Consider the following 14897-nt stretch of genomic DNA (forward strand, 5'->3'; position numbering starts at 1 on the left):
TCCTGGGGGCAGGCTGCAGTGGCAGCATACCCCTCCCTGTGCCTAAGGAGAGTGGGTAAAGCTTGGCCTCGGAGACCAGGGTGCCCACTTGCTTGTGCCTAGGCCCCTCTAATTGGCAGGTGGGCTGGGGGTTAGCTGACTCCATACTGATAGGTTCTAGTGAAGAACTCCAAGGAATTAGGGAAGTCTCACCGGTAACCTATCCTTTAAAGCCTCATGAAGGTGTGTATGTTAAGACAGGAGGGCAGGATACTGTATATTGTATTTAGTGGTTAGTCGTCCCAAGCTCCACACATACTAGCACCAGCCCTGCTTCAGGCATAGAGAAGTTTTTATCCAGATAATTGTACCTTCCTCTTCATGAAAATAAGAAAATTGTACAATCAAAATGATCTTTTTAAAAAATCTGTTTACCACCAGATTTGGGAACTCTATAATACCTTCCTTTGCCTCATCCTGAATATTGTTGTGGATACCAGTGAGGTAGCTCTGGGCTCTACTAGTCCAGCTGCATTAGGACAGTGGCTCTAGAAAGGGCCTTGGACACTCGTGCAGAGGCTCTGTGCAGTTTTGGGTTACATCAGTGGTTCTCTGCTCTACCTGAATTTTAAAACTAACTGGAAAACTTTTAGAAAAATTTCGCTACTGCGATTCCATTCCACAAGCATCAAACTGTCATCTTCTATGGATAGGGCCCAAGCATGGTTATTTTCCTACTCCCCCAGTTGCCTCCTGGAGTGGGCCAAAGGTCAGAACCAAGACCACTGCTGAGAGCTCAGCTTTTAAAGAGGTTCTGTAGCAGCAGCACCACCACCACCACATACACACACTCCGAAGAATGGCTGTAGGGTGTTCAGACTTTACAGGTCCTGTTGTTCCTTGTTAAGCTTGATTCTGCCACCTAATTAACACTTGTTTATATTAATTAATTACCACAAGTATAGAAGGCAAAATGGTCTTTTTTGAAGTCTGTAGTTGCTGACTTTATAAGATCTGGCCCAAAGTACAACTTCAGGAAACTCAACCCAAGATAACAACTTCAAGGTTCTTCCAAATTTCTCTCCCAGGCATAGGCAGTTCTGCAGCCGGTTTTCCCTAACAGTCTTCACCCAGCAGTATCGATGGAACGGGAGGGTGTGGACAGCTCTCCTGGGCTTTTGGTGCTCCTTGTCAGGTGTTAAAACAAAGAAGATCATTGTGTTTCTTAGAACTGGTCTAAAAGTCTGTGTTTAAGATTAAGATCTAGGGAAATGCATTTCCGTTTGACACCAAGTAGTTTCTGCTTATGAAAAGGGTACCAACCTGTGCGGCCGCCTCCCTGGGACACCTCTGTGGACTCTGCCGCTTCTGTCTGTTCTTTTAATTAGAAAAAATTAAGTGGGGGCTGCTACATATTTTGAGAATAAATAACACTATTTAAACTTAGGCAGCCTTATCCACTAATTTAACCGCTGAGTTCTCCCTGCTACATGTTTCCTAAATAGATCAGCATATTAACAATGATTTTAAATGTACCGTCTTTGCTCTGGAGCTTTTAGAAGCTTAATGACTTTAATTATGGCAAGAAATATCTTCTCCTGGTAGGGAGGAGTGTGGCCAGCTTGGGGGGGTGCTTTCCTTGTGAGAGTTAGAGAAAGCCCGATGAGAGCACACCCCAAAGACTGGCTCCTTGATAGGGGTGGGGCATGGAGAAGCAAGGCTAGGGGGTGGGGGGATGGGCTGAGGCATAGGGGTGGAGGGAGAGGGAAGGGTGGAGGGGAGGAGGAACCCTGTGGGGGGGACGACGAGGGGGGTGTTGGCCGCAGGGCCTCAGAGTTCTGAGCTGTGTTTGTGGCTTTGGTGCTTTGATCTCCTGCCAGGGAAACCTGGAAGGTCAGGCCAGGCTGCAGCCAAGCTCTGGAGCAAGGAGCCGGAGGAGCAGGCAGAGCTGTGCCACCCACCCTCCCCTCCTACCCGCTGGAAGAGACCCTGCCTGCATGGTAACCCAGGCCTCTTGCCACGTCCCTCTTTGCCTTTGGGGCTGTTTTTGTGTGTTGGTCTCCTTTAGGCAGTGGGTTAGGGGCTCCATGTCCTAAGTGTAAACTAGCAAAATGCACTATAAGTTTTGCTTGATAAAATTATATATGTTGTGTATATTTTAAAGGAAACCTGTTTTTTCTGAAGTTGCACCCCCAGTCCCTCCAGTACAGAGTACCTAAGAGCTGGGTCCTGGTGACTTGTGTCTATTTTCCCTCCCCATTTCTAACATCCCCCTTCTTGGCACCAGGTTTTTCACACCGGTTACCAATGTGCACTGGTGTGTGACTTCATTTCCTATGGAATGAAAGGTTTCTGTAGGAAAACAGTGTCTTTGGTGAGACTGGCCTTGTAAGCCCCCTTGCCTGGCATGAGTGTCCCGTGCAGTGACTCATGCTTCAAGGAATAGCAGCTGACCAGAATGTGCAAGCCTGGTGCCTGGGTGGTCACTACTAAGTGAAAAATTCGGGGAGGAGGAAAGGAAAAAGTGAGGAATAAGGGTTTAAAATCTACTTTGTGGGGCGTGGGGTGGGGCATGAAAGAACTCATGGAGCTACACTCTTCGGGCTAGGGTAGGGCCCGCTGAAAAGAGACCTGTGGGCATTGGGCGTGGCCAGTCGTGGGATTGGCCGGTTGGTCTCCATCCGTGTGAACAGCCCCTCACCCCTCCCTGAACACATGTGCAGGCTTAGTGGCAGCAGTGACAGTAACAAAAGCAGGGCTTATTATTGCTGCCCTGCATTTATGTCTTGTCAGGGCTTAGGTGGATGTGTCTTTCAAATAAGTGATTTAGTTTCTGGTTACCCTAAATTAGGCCAGCATTGAGTTAGGGAGTTCTGAAGCTATATAGAATCTGCGCCAGCATACTCCAGATCTTTGCACCTGGTGGGGAGAACAACCCAGATCCTGCTTCCTCTGCCGGTTGCAGGATATACTTTTCTAGGTCAAGAAAAGCCAGGTCTCGGTCTCGGTCTCGGTCTCAGTCTCGTTCTTGGTCTCTGTCTGTCTGTCTGTCTCTCTCTCTCTCTCATACTAAAGGAGGCTTCAGTTCCTCCAGAGAGAAGGAAAAACACACTGTTGAGTGCACAAGTTGTTTTTGTAAAGCCATGACCTCTGGAAATGAGCATGCCCAGAAGCCTGGTACCTTGGCAAGATCTACCACAGGCTGTGTTCAATTCCTCACACTGAGGCTGACCAGACACAAAAATGTCTCCTTAGAGGTAATGACCAGTCAAAAACTCCATCAACAAATATAATAGCAGAATACAGCCTGGTCAGTAAGAAGCCAAATCGTAAAAATCTGAAGTGGGAGGAATATTGAGTATCTGAAAGATCTGGTAGAGAAAATCTGATTGAGAGTTGATGGAATGAGGAGATCTGGTGGCCTGGAGGGAGCTGCAGTGGGTGCTGGGAGCAGCAGGGCCCAGGCCTGTGATGCTCCCCGCTCTGGTAAAAGCCGATCCTTTGTAGGTTCAGCAACAAGCATTTCTTGGTCATCTACCAGTGCCAGGCCCTTTGCCGGTTTCTGAGAATTCAGCAGGAAAGAAGCCTGACACACAGGCTGCCCTCTAGTGAGGGAAGCATTTGAAGTCAGCAGTCATAGCATGATGTCATGTATGCTACAGTGTGGAACCAGAAGAAAGGCTGCCGGAAATCTCATCTATGGCAATAACCTCCATACTCTGGCTGAAGGACTTAGCAGAGGTAAAGATGGTCAGTGGGCAAGTATAAGTATATACCTCAATGGGCAGGAAGTTGGTTCAGAGAATTAATAGAAGAAAAGCTCAGTGGTGAGAGCAGGAGTTGAAGTGGTGAGTGTTTGGAAGCAGTAAGCAGGGGGAGATCAGATCTAGACCCAAGAACAGGGCAGGGAAGGTTGAGGGGAACAGGCAGGTCAGGTCCACACTGCTGCACTGGGGGCAGTGTGGACCAGGAGTCCCCAAGGAAGAATGTGGTCATGACTCACAGGTTGCAGGATGACAATAGTGGAGACAGAAAAACAATGGATGGGTTTGGAAGACAGAACTAGTGTAACTTGGCAGGCAGTTAAGTGTAGCGGTAAGGGTGAAAGACTGATTTTTATGTGGCCCCTGGGCTGGGAGGGCAAGGTGCATCTGCTTGAGGAAGGAGCCTAAGCTGTAGAAAGGTAAGAGCTGTATGAAGTTTAAGTCCATCGTAAGGACCTCTGCACCCACATTGTCCTGAGCAACAAATGACCTACAGATAGCCCAGACCGTGTACTCTGCCCTAGAGAAGAAAGCGGGGGACCAAGCTGAAGCAGAACGCTATTGCTAAATCATGGGAACCAAGCCTTGGGACTCCAGTGCCATTCAAGTTCTGCACAATCACGATTTATACTCCTTTGGGTCAGGTTGCTGGTATGTCCAGGGAGAGCCCCACATGAAAGTTTACTTGGATAAAAAGGCATTACTGCCGGGAATATAGCTCAGCAGCACAAGCGCCTGCCTGGCAAGCACAAGGGCCTGAGTTCAATTCCTGGTACCAGTACCAAAAAAAAAAAAGCATTACTTCTGCTGGGTGTCATGGTGCATGCCTGTAGTCTCGGGAAGCAGAGGAAATTAGAGGCCAGCCTGAACTACATAGTGAAACCCGGTCTCAAAAAAAAAAAACCAGAAAAACTGAAAATTGGAAGAGCCCAAATATAGGGAGAAAAAAAAGTACATGATCAAGTAAATAAGAGAACGTGGAGACTATATCACTGCCAGTAAAAATATTTACAGGGGCAGGGGTATAGCTCAGTGGTAAAGCACTTACGTAGCATGTGCAATGCCCTGGGTTCTATCCCCAGCACTAACACAAAATTTTAAAGGATTTTTAATAACTTGTTGGAAGCCTATAAGGTTTTTTTTTTTTTTTTTTTTGGTTTTTCTCTGGTACCGGGAACCAAACTCATGACCTTGTGCTTGCCAGGCAGGCGCTTTGCCACTGAGCTAAATCCCCAGCCCTTGGATTTTTTTTTTTTTTGCCTATAAGTATTTTGAAAAAGCAGGGTGCAAGATTATATTCAATATAGATCAAAAAAGTCTACTTGGATCTCCCATCTCGTAACTTTCCCATAGAAGGTCAAAGATGTCTTCATAATAACTCTAAAAATCAAACTTTCTTGATGGTCCTATGATTAGGAATAGGGGATAAAGGAGATTTTCTGCTATCTTGTAGGTTATTTCCTATTAAGACTATATTCTATCTACATATTCCTACAGTACAGGTTAGGCACTGGGAACATTGCTTGATGAGGGGACAGGTAAACAAACAAAAAAGGAGTCTATGTCCCAGAGGCTCCAGGGAGCAGGTGTTGTGGGGGTCTAAACCCCAAACCAAGTCTGAGTGTTACTATATCCAACAGAGAGAAGATCAGATCCATTCCTAAGTGAAGTCCTTGGTGCTGGACTCTAGACTTTGTATTTTCCCAACTACAGTGAAGCTGTTCTCATTAGAGTGCCCCATTTGTATTGGGACCTTCCAGACTTAATCTTATTGATAGAAGTACTTCCTGATAAGAAAACCACATCCATGGTCAGGGAACACTTTCTTTTTACTGGCAGTAACCAAAAAGTATGGCTGGAGGCTCATGTATGGGATCTCTCTCCCTCCCCTTCGCCCCCCTCTTTCCCATCCATTCCTTCCTTCTTTTACTTCCCTTTTTTCCTTTGCTTTCTTTCATGATGTTGGGGATTAAACCCAGGACTTTTGGACCACACTATATCCCCAGTGTTTTTTTTTGAGACAAGGTCTCACTAAGCTGCCCATACTTGTGATCCAACTTGTGATCCTCTTGTCTCAGTTGCCCAGAGTGCTGAGCTTATTTGCATCACCACCACTCCTGGCTTCATATATTTTTAATATTTAATGAATTGCCGTAGGAGTGATAAATACCAACTCAGTATAGCTCTGGGTACTAAGGGTTCATTTGTGTGCTTTGCAAAATATATTTGTAAGTATGCAAATGCTTGCTCTTTTGTTATTTGTCTTGGCGGCTGTGGACATTGTCTACCCTCCAGTCTTGCAGTCTTGGAAAGTAAACTACAGAGACAACCTTGTATTTAGCATTCTACCCCCAGGCTCCTTTCTGAACACTAAAGACTGGCCCTACCTGACCTGTCCTGCAAGCTGATAAAGGCTGTGAAGATAAGTTTATGAAAAGGGCCTACCAAGGTCACCCAAGCAAGGCCTTTGGCTGCTGCTTCTTGAGTTTTGTCAAGACTTCACACCTCTTTTCTGTTGTCACAACCTTCTCTTGCTTTTCCTTCTACTCTGATTTAGGTGCAGTTTTAAGGATAACTGCCTATTAGAATGTAGCCCAGTTTACCAATGACCATCACCTAGCCACATCTACCACGTTGCATCCTTAGCATTCTTTCTTTCAAAGAGCTTTGAGAGTTTTGGACACTGGGTGACACTATAAAAATAATTCCTGGTGGTCACTTGACTAGTCTGAGTTGTAGTTTAAAATTGCAGTGTTTGGGGCTGGGGATTTAGCTCAGCGGCAAAAGCGCCTGCCTGGCAAGCGCAAGGTCGTGAGTTCGGTTCCTGGTACTTGAGAAAAACAAAAACAAACAAACAAACAAACAAAAAAATTGCAGTGTTTAAATTTTTAAAAAATTATTACAGTAAAAAACACACTACCATTACCTCCCCCACCCCAGAATATTCCCCTTCACTTCGAACACACTTACACGTTGTTATTGCCAGGCTCCGAAGCAGTTTCGGAAGTCCTCTTCCACGACTGTCTTCAGTTGTGCTGTTGTGGCTGCCTCAATGTCCTTTTTAAATCAATTAAAAAAAGTTCGCCTTCCATGGTCATTTTCACTTTAGGGAAGAGCCAGGAGTCAGTGGCTGCTAGAGCTGATGAATAAAGTGGGTGAGGACACTCCACAGTGTTTCATGAGCCTGCTTTTCCATTGTTTACACTTGGCAACAGCATTCGCCATATTGTTATGAAAATTTGTTCATAGAATTTGCAGCAAGTTTTTCAACTGAAAATGTGGAGCAGGAGGGACAGTTTGACTCACCAGTGTTCTGTATTTCATAATTTGCTTTGGGAATAATATAATAGAGGTGTCATTTTCTGAATATAGGTTATTTACAGCCTATTTTAAATCCTAAGCTGGGTTTTAACAGGCAAGTTCCTAGTATGATCCTGGGTTGACTCCCCCCCTATCCAGTCCTGGCATGTGCAGGAAATACAAATTTACTTTAATAGCAGCTTACATTAAATGTAATTTTTAAAGTAAACTGAGAATTAAGCATTTTCTTAAATACAGTATTTGTCCTTGGATTCTGTACATTACCCTGGTTGAGGTGTGTCAAAAGTCAAGCTGCAAATGGGATTTAAACACATTCTCCACCTGTTTTAAACAGTTCTAAAACATCTTTAATGGGACAGGGGATGTAGCTCAGTGGGAGCACACCTCCCTAGCGTGCATGAAGCCCTGGGTTCAAACCCCATTACCACACACACGAAAAAAGAGGCCACTGTGCTTGTCCCAAGTGGCTCATGCCCCATCTGGAGCCTCCCAGTTCTTCAGACTTCCACATCTTTATGGAACAGGGGAGCCTGGAAGCCTGAGGGCGGCTACTTGGCTCTGTAGCTTCCTTGAGGCGCATTCCCAAGAAAGTGTCTTTACCCCAGGTCCTGTGCAGCCTTTCATCCCGCCGCTGATAGATTCCCCAGATGCACCAGCATCAAAGCAAGAGGTGCTCCCCACCAGGACACATCAGAACACACATTTCCCTGCAGGTGCTGTTTGATATGCTTAATCATAGATTGAGAGCCAAATAAAGGATGAGAGTCCTGTTTATTTCTTTGTCTGTGGAAGAATTTGTGAAGACCTGAGCAGAAAACCTAAGCACTTACTCATTGTTACCTCTGCGGTCCAAAGATATTGATCTAGGCAGAGGTCTCTGGGCCTAAAGATTTTAAGGGAGAGGCCAGGTGTGGTTGCGCATGCCTATAATCCCACCACTTGGGAGGCTGAGGCAGGAGAATTGCTGAGAGTTCAATACCAGCCTGGGCTTCATACCAGATCCTGCCTTTAAAGAACACAAAACAAAACAAAACATCTTAAGGGAGGAGGAAAACAGTGTCACCTTGGCCCTTTCTCAGCTGTGCCACCAATGTTCCTTTACCAAAGGGAGGTGACAGGTCCATTGCAGTTCTGAGTACTCTGGATTGTTAGTTGAACAGCCAAGACCAGGAAGTGGAAGGAGCACCAGTCATAATGCCATAGGTACTCACTTTTTGTCAATGAAGAGACCAAGGCAAAGCTGAGGAAAGAAATTCAATAACTTGTCCAGGAATGGCTCACATGCATTTAGTCAGTATCAGCAGAGCTTTGCTGACAGGATGCTCTGAGTATTCAGACACTCAGCACATGTGAAAGAACCACTGTACGTGGGAATATTCCACTGTTTGGGAGGAGGAAACAACTCTAGGAATATGGGCACCAACTCCAGGTTCCTAGAATCCTTCCACTTGAGGTTGAGGAGAAGATGACAGGCCAGTGTTAATGGCCAGCAGTGTCCCTTCAGCTCGCTGAAGAGAAGCCTAAGTGCTGTTGGTCGGCCGTGAAAGCTAATCCCAGCCGAAAGCTAATTTTTCCGACTCAGCTATGAGCTGAAACAGAGTGGGGTAGCACCATCAGCAGAGACTTTGAATGCATTCAATCCCATTTGAAAAAATAAGAGCCCACTGCACAAGGATGAATTCTTGAGCATAGAACCCAGACATAAAGGGTTTCTTAAACTAAGGTGCATGCTGTCACTGAAGCTGGTTTTTTGGTCCTGTGTATTTGGTACCAAGTGCCAGAGAGTTGCTTTAAAGCTGTGGGATGAGCCTGCCCTCTAGTGGGCCAGGCGAGTCATTGTTCTAACCAGGTTCTTGGCCGATGTGCTTCCTCAATCAATAAAGTGACAATTTGTGTGGAAAGAAATCACATTTTATTCTTCAGCACTTGGACTCACAGTGCTGTGTTGACCTCTTAGCCATCATTGTCATATATATCATGCCAGTGTTGAGGTTTTTTGCCTATATACTTTAGAGGAATCACCTCATAAACAGGCTTCAGACTCCTAAAAGCAAGGGTCTGCCTTATGTCTTTTTCTTCCACACCTTGTGCCCTGTTGCTCACTTAGCTGGACATGAAATTGAAGGTTAACTAGAAAATGAATCCTCCCCATGCTCCCCACCCCACAACAAAAGAACCTTGTCACTTCTTATTTGCTTTTGAACCTTCTAGTCTCATCTCTCTGATCTATAGTTCCACAAGTGGTTGAATCATTTGAATCCCTTAGAAAGCTTATAGGACAGTTTCCTGGGCCTGACTCCAGACCTGCTGAATCAGTCTCTGTGGTTTGAGCCAGGAAATCTGCTTTTACAAACTTCCCAAGTGGTTTTTGATGTGCAGCCAGGTTTGGCAGCCAAGTGCTCTAAATCCCCATTTACAGTGATTTCTCATACATTCTCCCCCACCCGTCGCGTCTCCAAAGGTCTTCAGCTTATGTCACCTACTAAAATTGACCATTTTGAGACTCATTCAGAGATAGTAAACATGCCATTCTAACTCGAAGACATAGGATGAAGAAAGGACCTCAAGAGATGAACTAAAGGCATTTGTTTTGGTTGCCAGGAGCTCTGTGTTCATAGCAGAAAATACTAAAATGAACAACTCTGTGCAGACTGGGAAGCTTGTTTATCTATAGTTTGTTTTTAATGTTTGGGCTGATTAGAGAAACAAAGGCTTATTGAGTAATCAGTTACCTATTTCTACTTATTCTAATCCATCCGCTTCTTGGATAACACACAGGTAGGTAGCATTATCCCCAAGATGAGAAAGTTGAGGCTTAGGAAAGTTGGATAACTTGCACAAAGTCACATAAGTTTATTGCTGTCAGAATCTGCATTTGAGCACAGGCCTGATCTCTAAGGCTGGCATTAGGAAAGTAAGAGGACCAAAGTTGCCAACCTGCTCTTTTTCCCTCCCCCAGGCCAAGCGAGCAGTGCAACGGGGAGCTACTGCAGTCATCTTTGATGTATCTGAAAACCCAGAAGCCATTGACCAGGTAAACCTATACCAATCCTGTGGTCTCCCAGAGAGTTACTTCCTTTAGTTAGTCTGGCTGGCCACAGTCGTGTCACCCTCTTGTTAGAGCCTCTGCCCGTGTCTGCTGAAGTAAAGTGTCTATGTTTGGACATCATACCCAAAGGAGCTGTACTGAGGAAGGTTAAGAGCCAGGGAGTTGGGAATGGGGGACATTTTCAAAGACTCTTCTGGGGCATCAGCCTGTCCATCCTGTCTTACAATGAGCCTTGCTCTTCTAGGAACCCCCAGGCTTCAAAGATTTTCAGACAGGTATTTGGTGTTCTTTTCCTTCAGGTGTTTTCTTTTTCTTGCTTCTCCTCACCCACCTCCAGTGCTGGGGGATCAAACCCAGGACAAGCACTCTACCACTGAGCTACATCCCCAGCCCACTCTGTCGCTCTTCCTTTTTAAAGTAAGCACATCTTTTAACCATCTCTAAATCTCTCTTCTTCAGCTAAACCAAGGCTCAGAAGATCCACTCAAGAGACCAGTGGTATATGTGAAGGGTGCAGATGCCATCAAGTTGATGAACATTGTCAACAAGCAGAAAGTGGCTCGAGCAAGGATTCAGCACCGCCCTCCTCGAGTGAGTGTCCAGGCTCAGGCCCTGCAGTTTCCCGGCCACTACCTCTGCTTGTGTTTCCTTTAGGCTTTGGGCTTTCTCTGTTTAAAATGCCAGTGTGGACCGGGGATATACCTCAGTGGCACAGCACTTCCCTGGCAAGCACAAGATCCTGAGTTCAATTCCCAGTACCCCCCCAAAAATAAAAATAAATAAAACAAAATAAAATGCCAGTGTACCCTAGGTTCCTGCAGGTCTAGTTCTCCTACAGGGCAGGAGCCTGGAAGAAATTTCACCTGTATTCCTTTTTAGGGAATTTGAAAATAGATATACCAGAAATAGATAATTTGTGCTAAGAAGTCAGTCTCTGATCTCATCCACCTGGCATTCCTCTTGATAGCCTGTCATTTGTCCTTCTCCTGTCCTGTCCTCCCCTGAGAGGTACACTGAGGAGAATTGAAGGGTAGACTCAGCATTTGGCTTCCTGTGCCCCATCCTTCCATTTGATCTAGGCACTAGAGAAAAGGCCTGGACTCCTTCCGAGAGGGCAGATTACTTTACCAAGACTGCCCAGCTCATAGCTGAGTCGGAAAAGTTAGCTTTCGGCTGGGATTAGCTTTCACGGCCGACCAACAGCACTTAGGCTTCTCTTCAGCGAGCTGAAGGGACACTGCTGGCCATTAACACTGGCCTGTCATCTTCTCCTCAACCTCAAGTGGAAGGATTCTAGGAACCTGGAGTTGGTGCCCATATTCCTAGAGTTGTTTCCTCCTCCCAAACAGTGGAATATTCCCACGTACAGTGGTTCTTTCACATGTGCTGAGTGTCTGAATACTCAGAGCATCCTGTCAGCAAAGCTCTGCTGATACTGACTAAATGCATGTCCTCGGTGAGACAGCTTCAGGCTGTAGGAGCAGGTGCTAGTGTGCTGTGAGGAAAAAGGCAAGAACTAAAACTAGAGGGAGAATTTGAAGAACTGACTTGCTGGCCTCTTTTTAAAGGAAGAAAAACCGCTTTGGTAAATATGATTCATTGTAGTGGAAGCTGTTTTTGTGGAAGCAACACACAATTTTCTGAGTTGTTGTAGACCGTTAATTACATGGTTAGTAATCACTGTTCCCTCAAAACATGACACTTACTCCTTTGTCCCATAAATGTGATTATTTGTGTTTGTTTGGAAAGGCCTTTCCTACTGGTTAGAACAAACTTTGTGCTAGTCTATGGGAGCCCAGGCTGTTTGGTTTTGTTTGTTTGTTTTTTGAGACAGGGTCTCACTGTGCAGTTCAGGCTGGCCTTGAAACTCGCTTTGTAGACCCGGCTGGCCTCAAAACTCAACAGCAATCCTCCTGCCTCAACCTCCTGAGTGCTGGGATTATAGGCATATACCACCAAGTCAGGCTTTATGAGTAGAGTCCCCTTGACTATTGGGAGGTCTGCCTGGGCCCAGAGAACATGCTGTTTTTGTGAGCTGAGCCCCAGGAGTTTCCCTCACACTGACAGGACTCTTGCCCCACTCCACCAATCCTTGTTCAACTAGTGCCAACAGCCCCTGTGTGCCCATTATCAAAAGGAAGAGTGGCTGAGATTGTGTCTGTGTTCTGTTCCAGCAACCCATCGAGTACTTCGACATGGGCATGTTCCTGGCTTTCTTTGTGCTCGTCTCCTTAGCTTCCCTCATCTTCCTTGTCAGAATCAAGCTGAATCAGCGACGTCAGGTAATCCCTAAAGCCGCTCCAGAATGTTGACCTGGTTGCCCTGTTTCTGGTGAAAGTCAGGGCTGTGGTCAGCGCACTGTTTGTGGGCCTGAGTGCCCAGCTGGTCTTGTACTGTCTTCAGTGTTCCAAAAGGCCAGGTCTGTAAAAGCCCTCTACTATAGATACTTTGTCAAAAGAAGTGTTTAAATAAATGCTCCAGTGGGGCCCTATTGCCTTGCTTCTCATCAGCAGCACTCAGGAGCCTGGTGGAAATGCAATCTCAGGCCCTGCACCAACCTGCTAAATCCAGTCTGAATTTGCTAAGCCCTCTGCATGATTCTAGATCAACAGAGTAGCCACAGTAGCACTCCAACCAGCACATCACTGTGTATTTATAAGAAAGAAAGATTTCGGAGCAGAGTATAGTGAGAAGGCTGAACAGGAAGCAGAACTCTGAGATGTGTGGTATTGTGACATCTCAGGAGAGAGTTGGTGCTGCACGTGGTGGTGGTCTTTCAAGAGGAGAAATGCTTAAGTTCTCATGAGGCTTGAAGGGCCACCCCCGCAAAACAGGGGCTGACGTTTATCCACTACATCCTGTGTGCCTGTGGCCAAGGTCACGTGCATTGTCTCATTTGCCCTCACAGCTTCTTTCAACATCTAGGATGAACCTTTGGTGGAAAGTAGGGTCTCACAGCATTGGGAAGCAATAGGGTCAAGTAACTGGAGGAAATTTCTGCCTTCACTTTAAGGGGAAAGCCTGGGCTGATGTCATGGGCACTCCAGGAGCCTGGAAAATACATGCTGTGGCAGTCGGATATCTCGGAGTGATGTCTCAGAAATCTGTTGTGGCTGGATGGAGCCTAGTGTTTGTCCCTGTACATCAAGTGTCGTGGCACTGGGGTTGACCCCTACTGTTAATGTGTACCAGACTCTAACACTGACCGTGTTCTGCCATGCAGAATTCCATGAACAGGCTGGCTGTGCAGGCTTTAGAGAAGATGGAAACCAGAAAGTTCAACTCTAAGAGCAAAGGGCGCCGAGAGGGGAGCTGTGGGGCCCTGGATACCCTCAGCAGCAGCTCTACATCTGACTGTGCCATCTGCCTGGAGAAGTACACCGATGGAGAGGTAGTGGCAGAGGCCGGGCATGTCGTGGGTGGGAAGGATGTAGATAGACCAACCGAAGTACCAGAGGCCACAGTCTTCACACCGCCTCGCAGCAGCCAGCAAGGGCAGGAGCACATGGTAGTGAATGGCCTGAGATGTTCTCACTATTTCTCCTGGGATTGGGGTAGGGGCCACAACACTTTCTAGAGGATCACACTGAATATAGGTGATTTCAAAAGTTGACTGGAAATATATGTAAGAATATGTCTGGTTTTAAGAACATTCACTCTTGTTGACTATTTTCAAATTATTCTTCTGGAAACTGTAGTATTAGGTATATTTTACTTGCAAAGAGACAAAGAATTTGATGTCCCCCATACTCTTTCTTTTCAAAGTTTGAAGCCTTCAGAAAAATTGCAGTTTTTTGAATAGGACCATGAACAGCATAGATTATTCATCAGAATCACTTATTGGTAACATTTTGGCTGCTACCTGTGCTTAATCTCTGTCTGGATAGATGCATCATTCATACACTCTGGGGGAGCAAGGAGCAAACCGCTTGAGGATTTCAGGCATTTGAAGCCCCTTTGATACAACTACCCCACCACTTGTTAAACTATTGAATGAAAATAAGCTTTTACAGAAGCCTCTGGAATAATTTTGGCATGAGCTGTGGGTAGTAGACTACCTTGGCTCTAACCCTGGCCCAGGTGGAGTGTTTAACTTTGTGAGTTTTGAAAGATGACCTCATTCTCTGTGTCTACACTTGTGACACGGGCTTGACACAGACTAGCATCCCAGGTATTATGAAGATTATGTGAGAAAACGCAGGTACACCTCTTGGCACCATATCAGGCACAGTGTTAGTTATTAATCTGAATGTTCCTGTGTTGGACTGGTCAGAAAATGAAAAGACAAAGTAAAATTAGGAAATTTGGAGGATGCTTAGGCTTGGGAATTCCATAAGGGGTTCTGCCCCCAGAAAAATCCATTGCATTTTCTCTGTAGGGTCCAGTCACAGAGGGGATTGGAGAATTTACCCTTTTGCCACTTGCCATGTCAATCACAAGTCTCAGGCATCTTTTTTACTATTTGTGTCCATTAGCACAATTTGGAGGCAAACACTCATCCCACCCAAAGACATGTGTACTATCTTGGGATGTTCCTAGGTCTCTGTGTCCACAGCCTCCAGGCTTCATAACCTCCTTAGCATGAGGCTTTAGTCTTTGCTACTTGAAGACATGAATGAATGTGTATGCCCTCCAGCTCCCTCAAAGGGAGCTCCATGTGCTCCCACTGCTTTAGCACTGAGGGCTGTGATGGACAGTTCCCGTCTACATAGAACCTGTCTGTGGCCCCTGCCTCAGGAAATGGAGCTGACCTGGAGGTGGGGAAGAGAGTGGGAAGTGTGTTG

At 45.9% G+C, this 14897-nt stretch overlaps 1 protein-coding gene across 4 annotated transcripts in view; it reads left to right on the forward strand.

The window, feature by feature from the left end:
- Nucleotides 1-14897, forward strand: part of Znrf3 (zinc and ring finger 3) — a 222880-nt gene that overhangs the window by 199913 nt on the left and 8070 nt on the right. For all 4 annotated transcript variants that reach the window (XM_005396172.2, XM_005396171.2, XM_013520423.1 and 1 more), the window contains 4 exons: nt 10024-10098; nt 10573-10704; nt 12288-12395; nt 13337-13504. In XM_005396172.2, coding sequence (XP_005396229.1) covers nt 10024-10098; nt 10573-10704; nt 12288-12395; nt 13337-13504 — 483 coding nt within the window. The remainder of the gene's footprint in view (nt 1-10023; nt 10099-10572; nt 10705-12287; nt 12396-13336; nt 13505-14897) is intronic.

Source organism: Chinchilla lanigera, unplaced genomic scaffold, assembly GCF_000276665.1.
Source record: "Chinchilla lanigera isolate Chin_1 unplaced genomic scaffold, ChiLan1.0 scaffold00054, whole genome shotgun sequence".
NCBI classification, from domain to species: domain Eukaryota; kingdom Metazoa; phylum Chordata; class Mammalia; order Rodentia; family Chinchillidae; genus Chinchilla; species Chinchilla lanigera.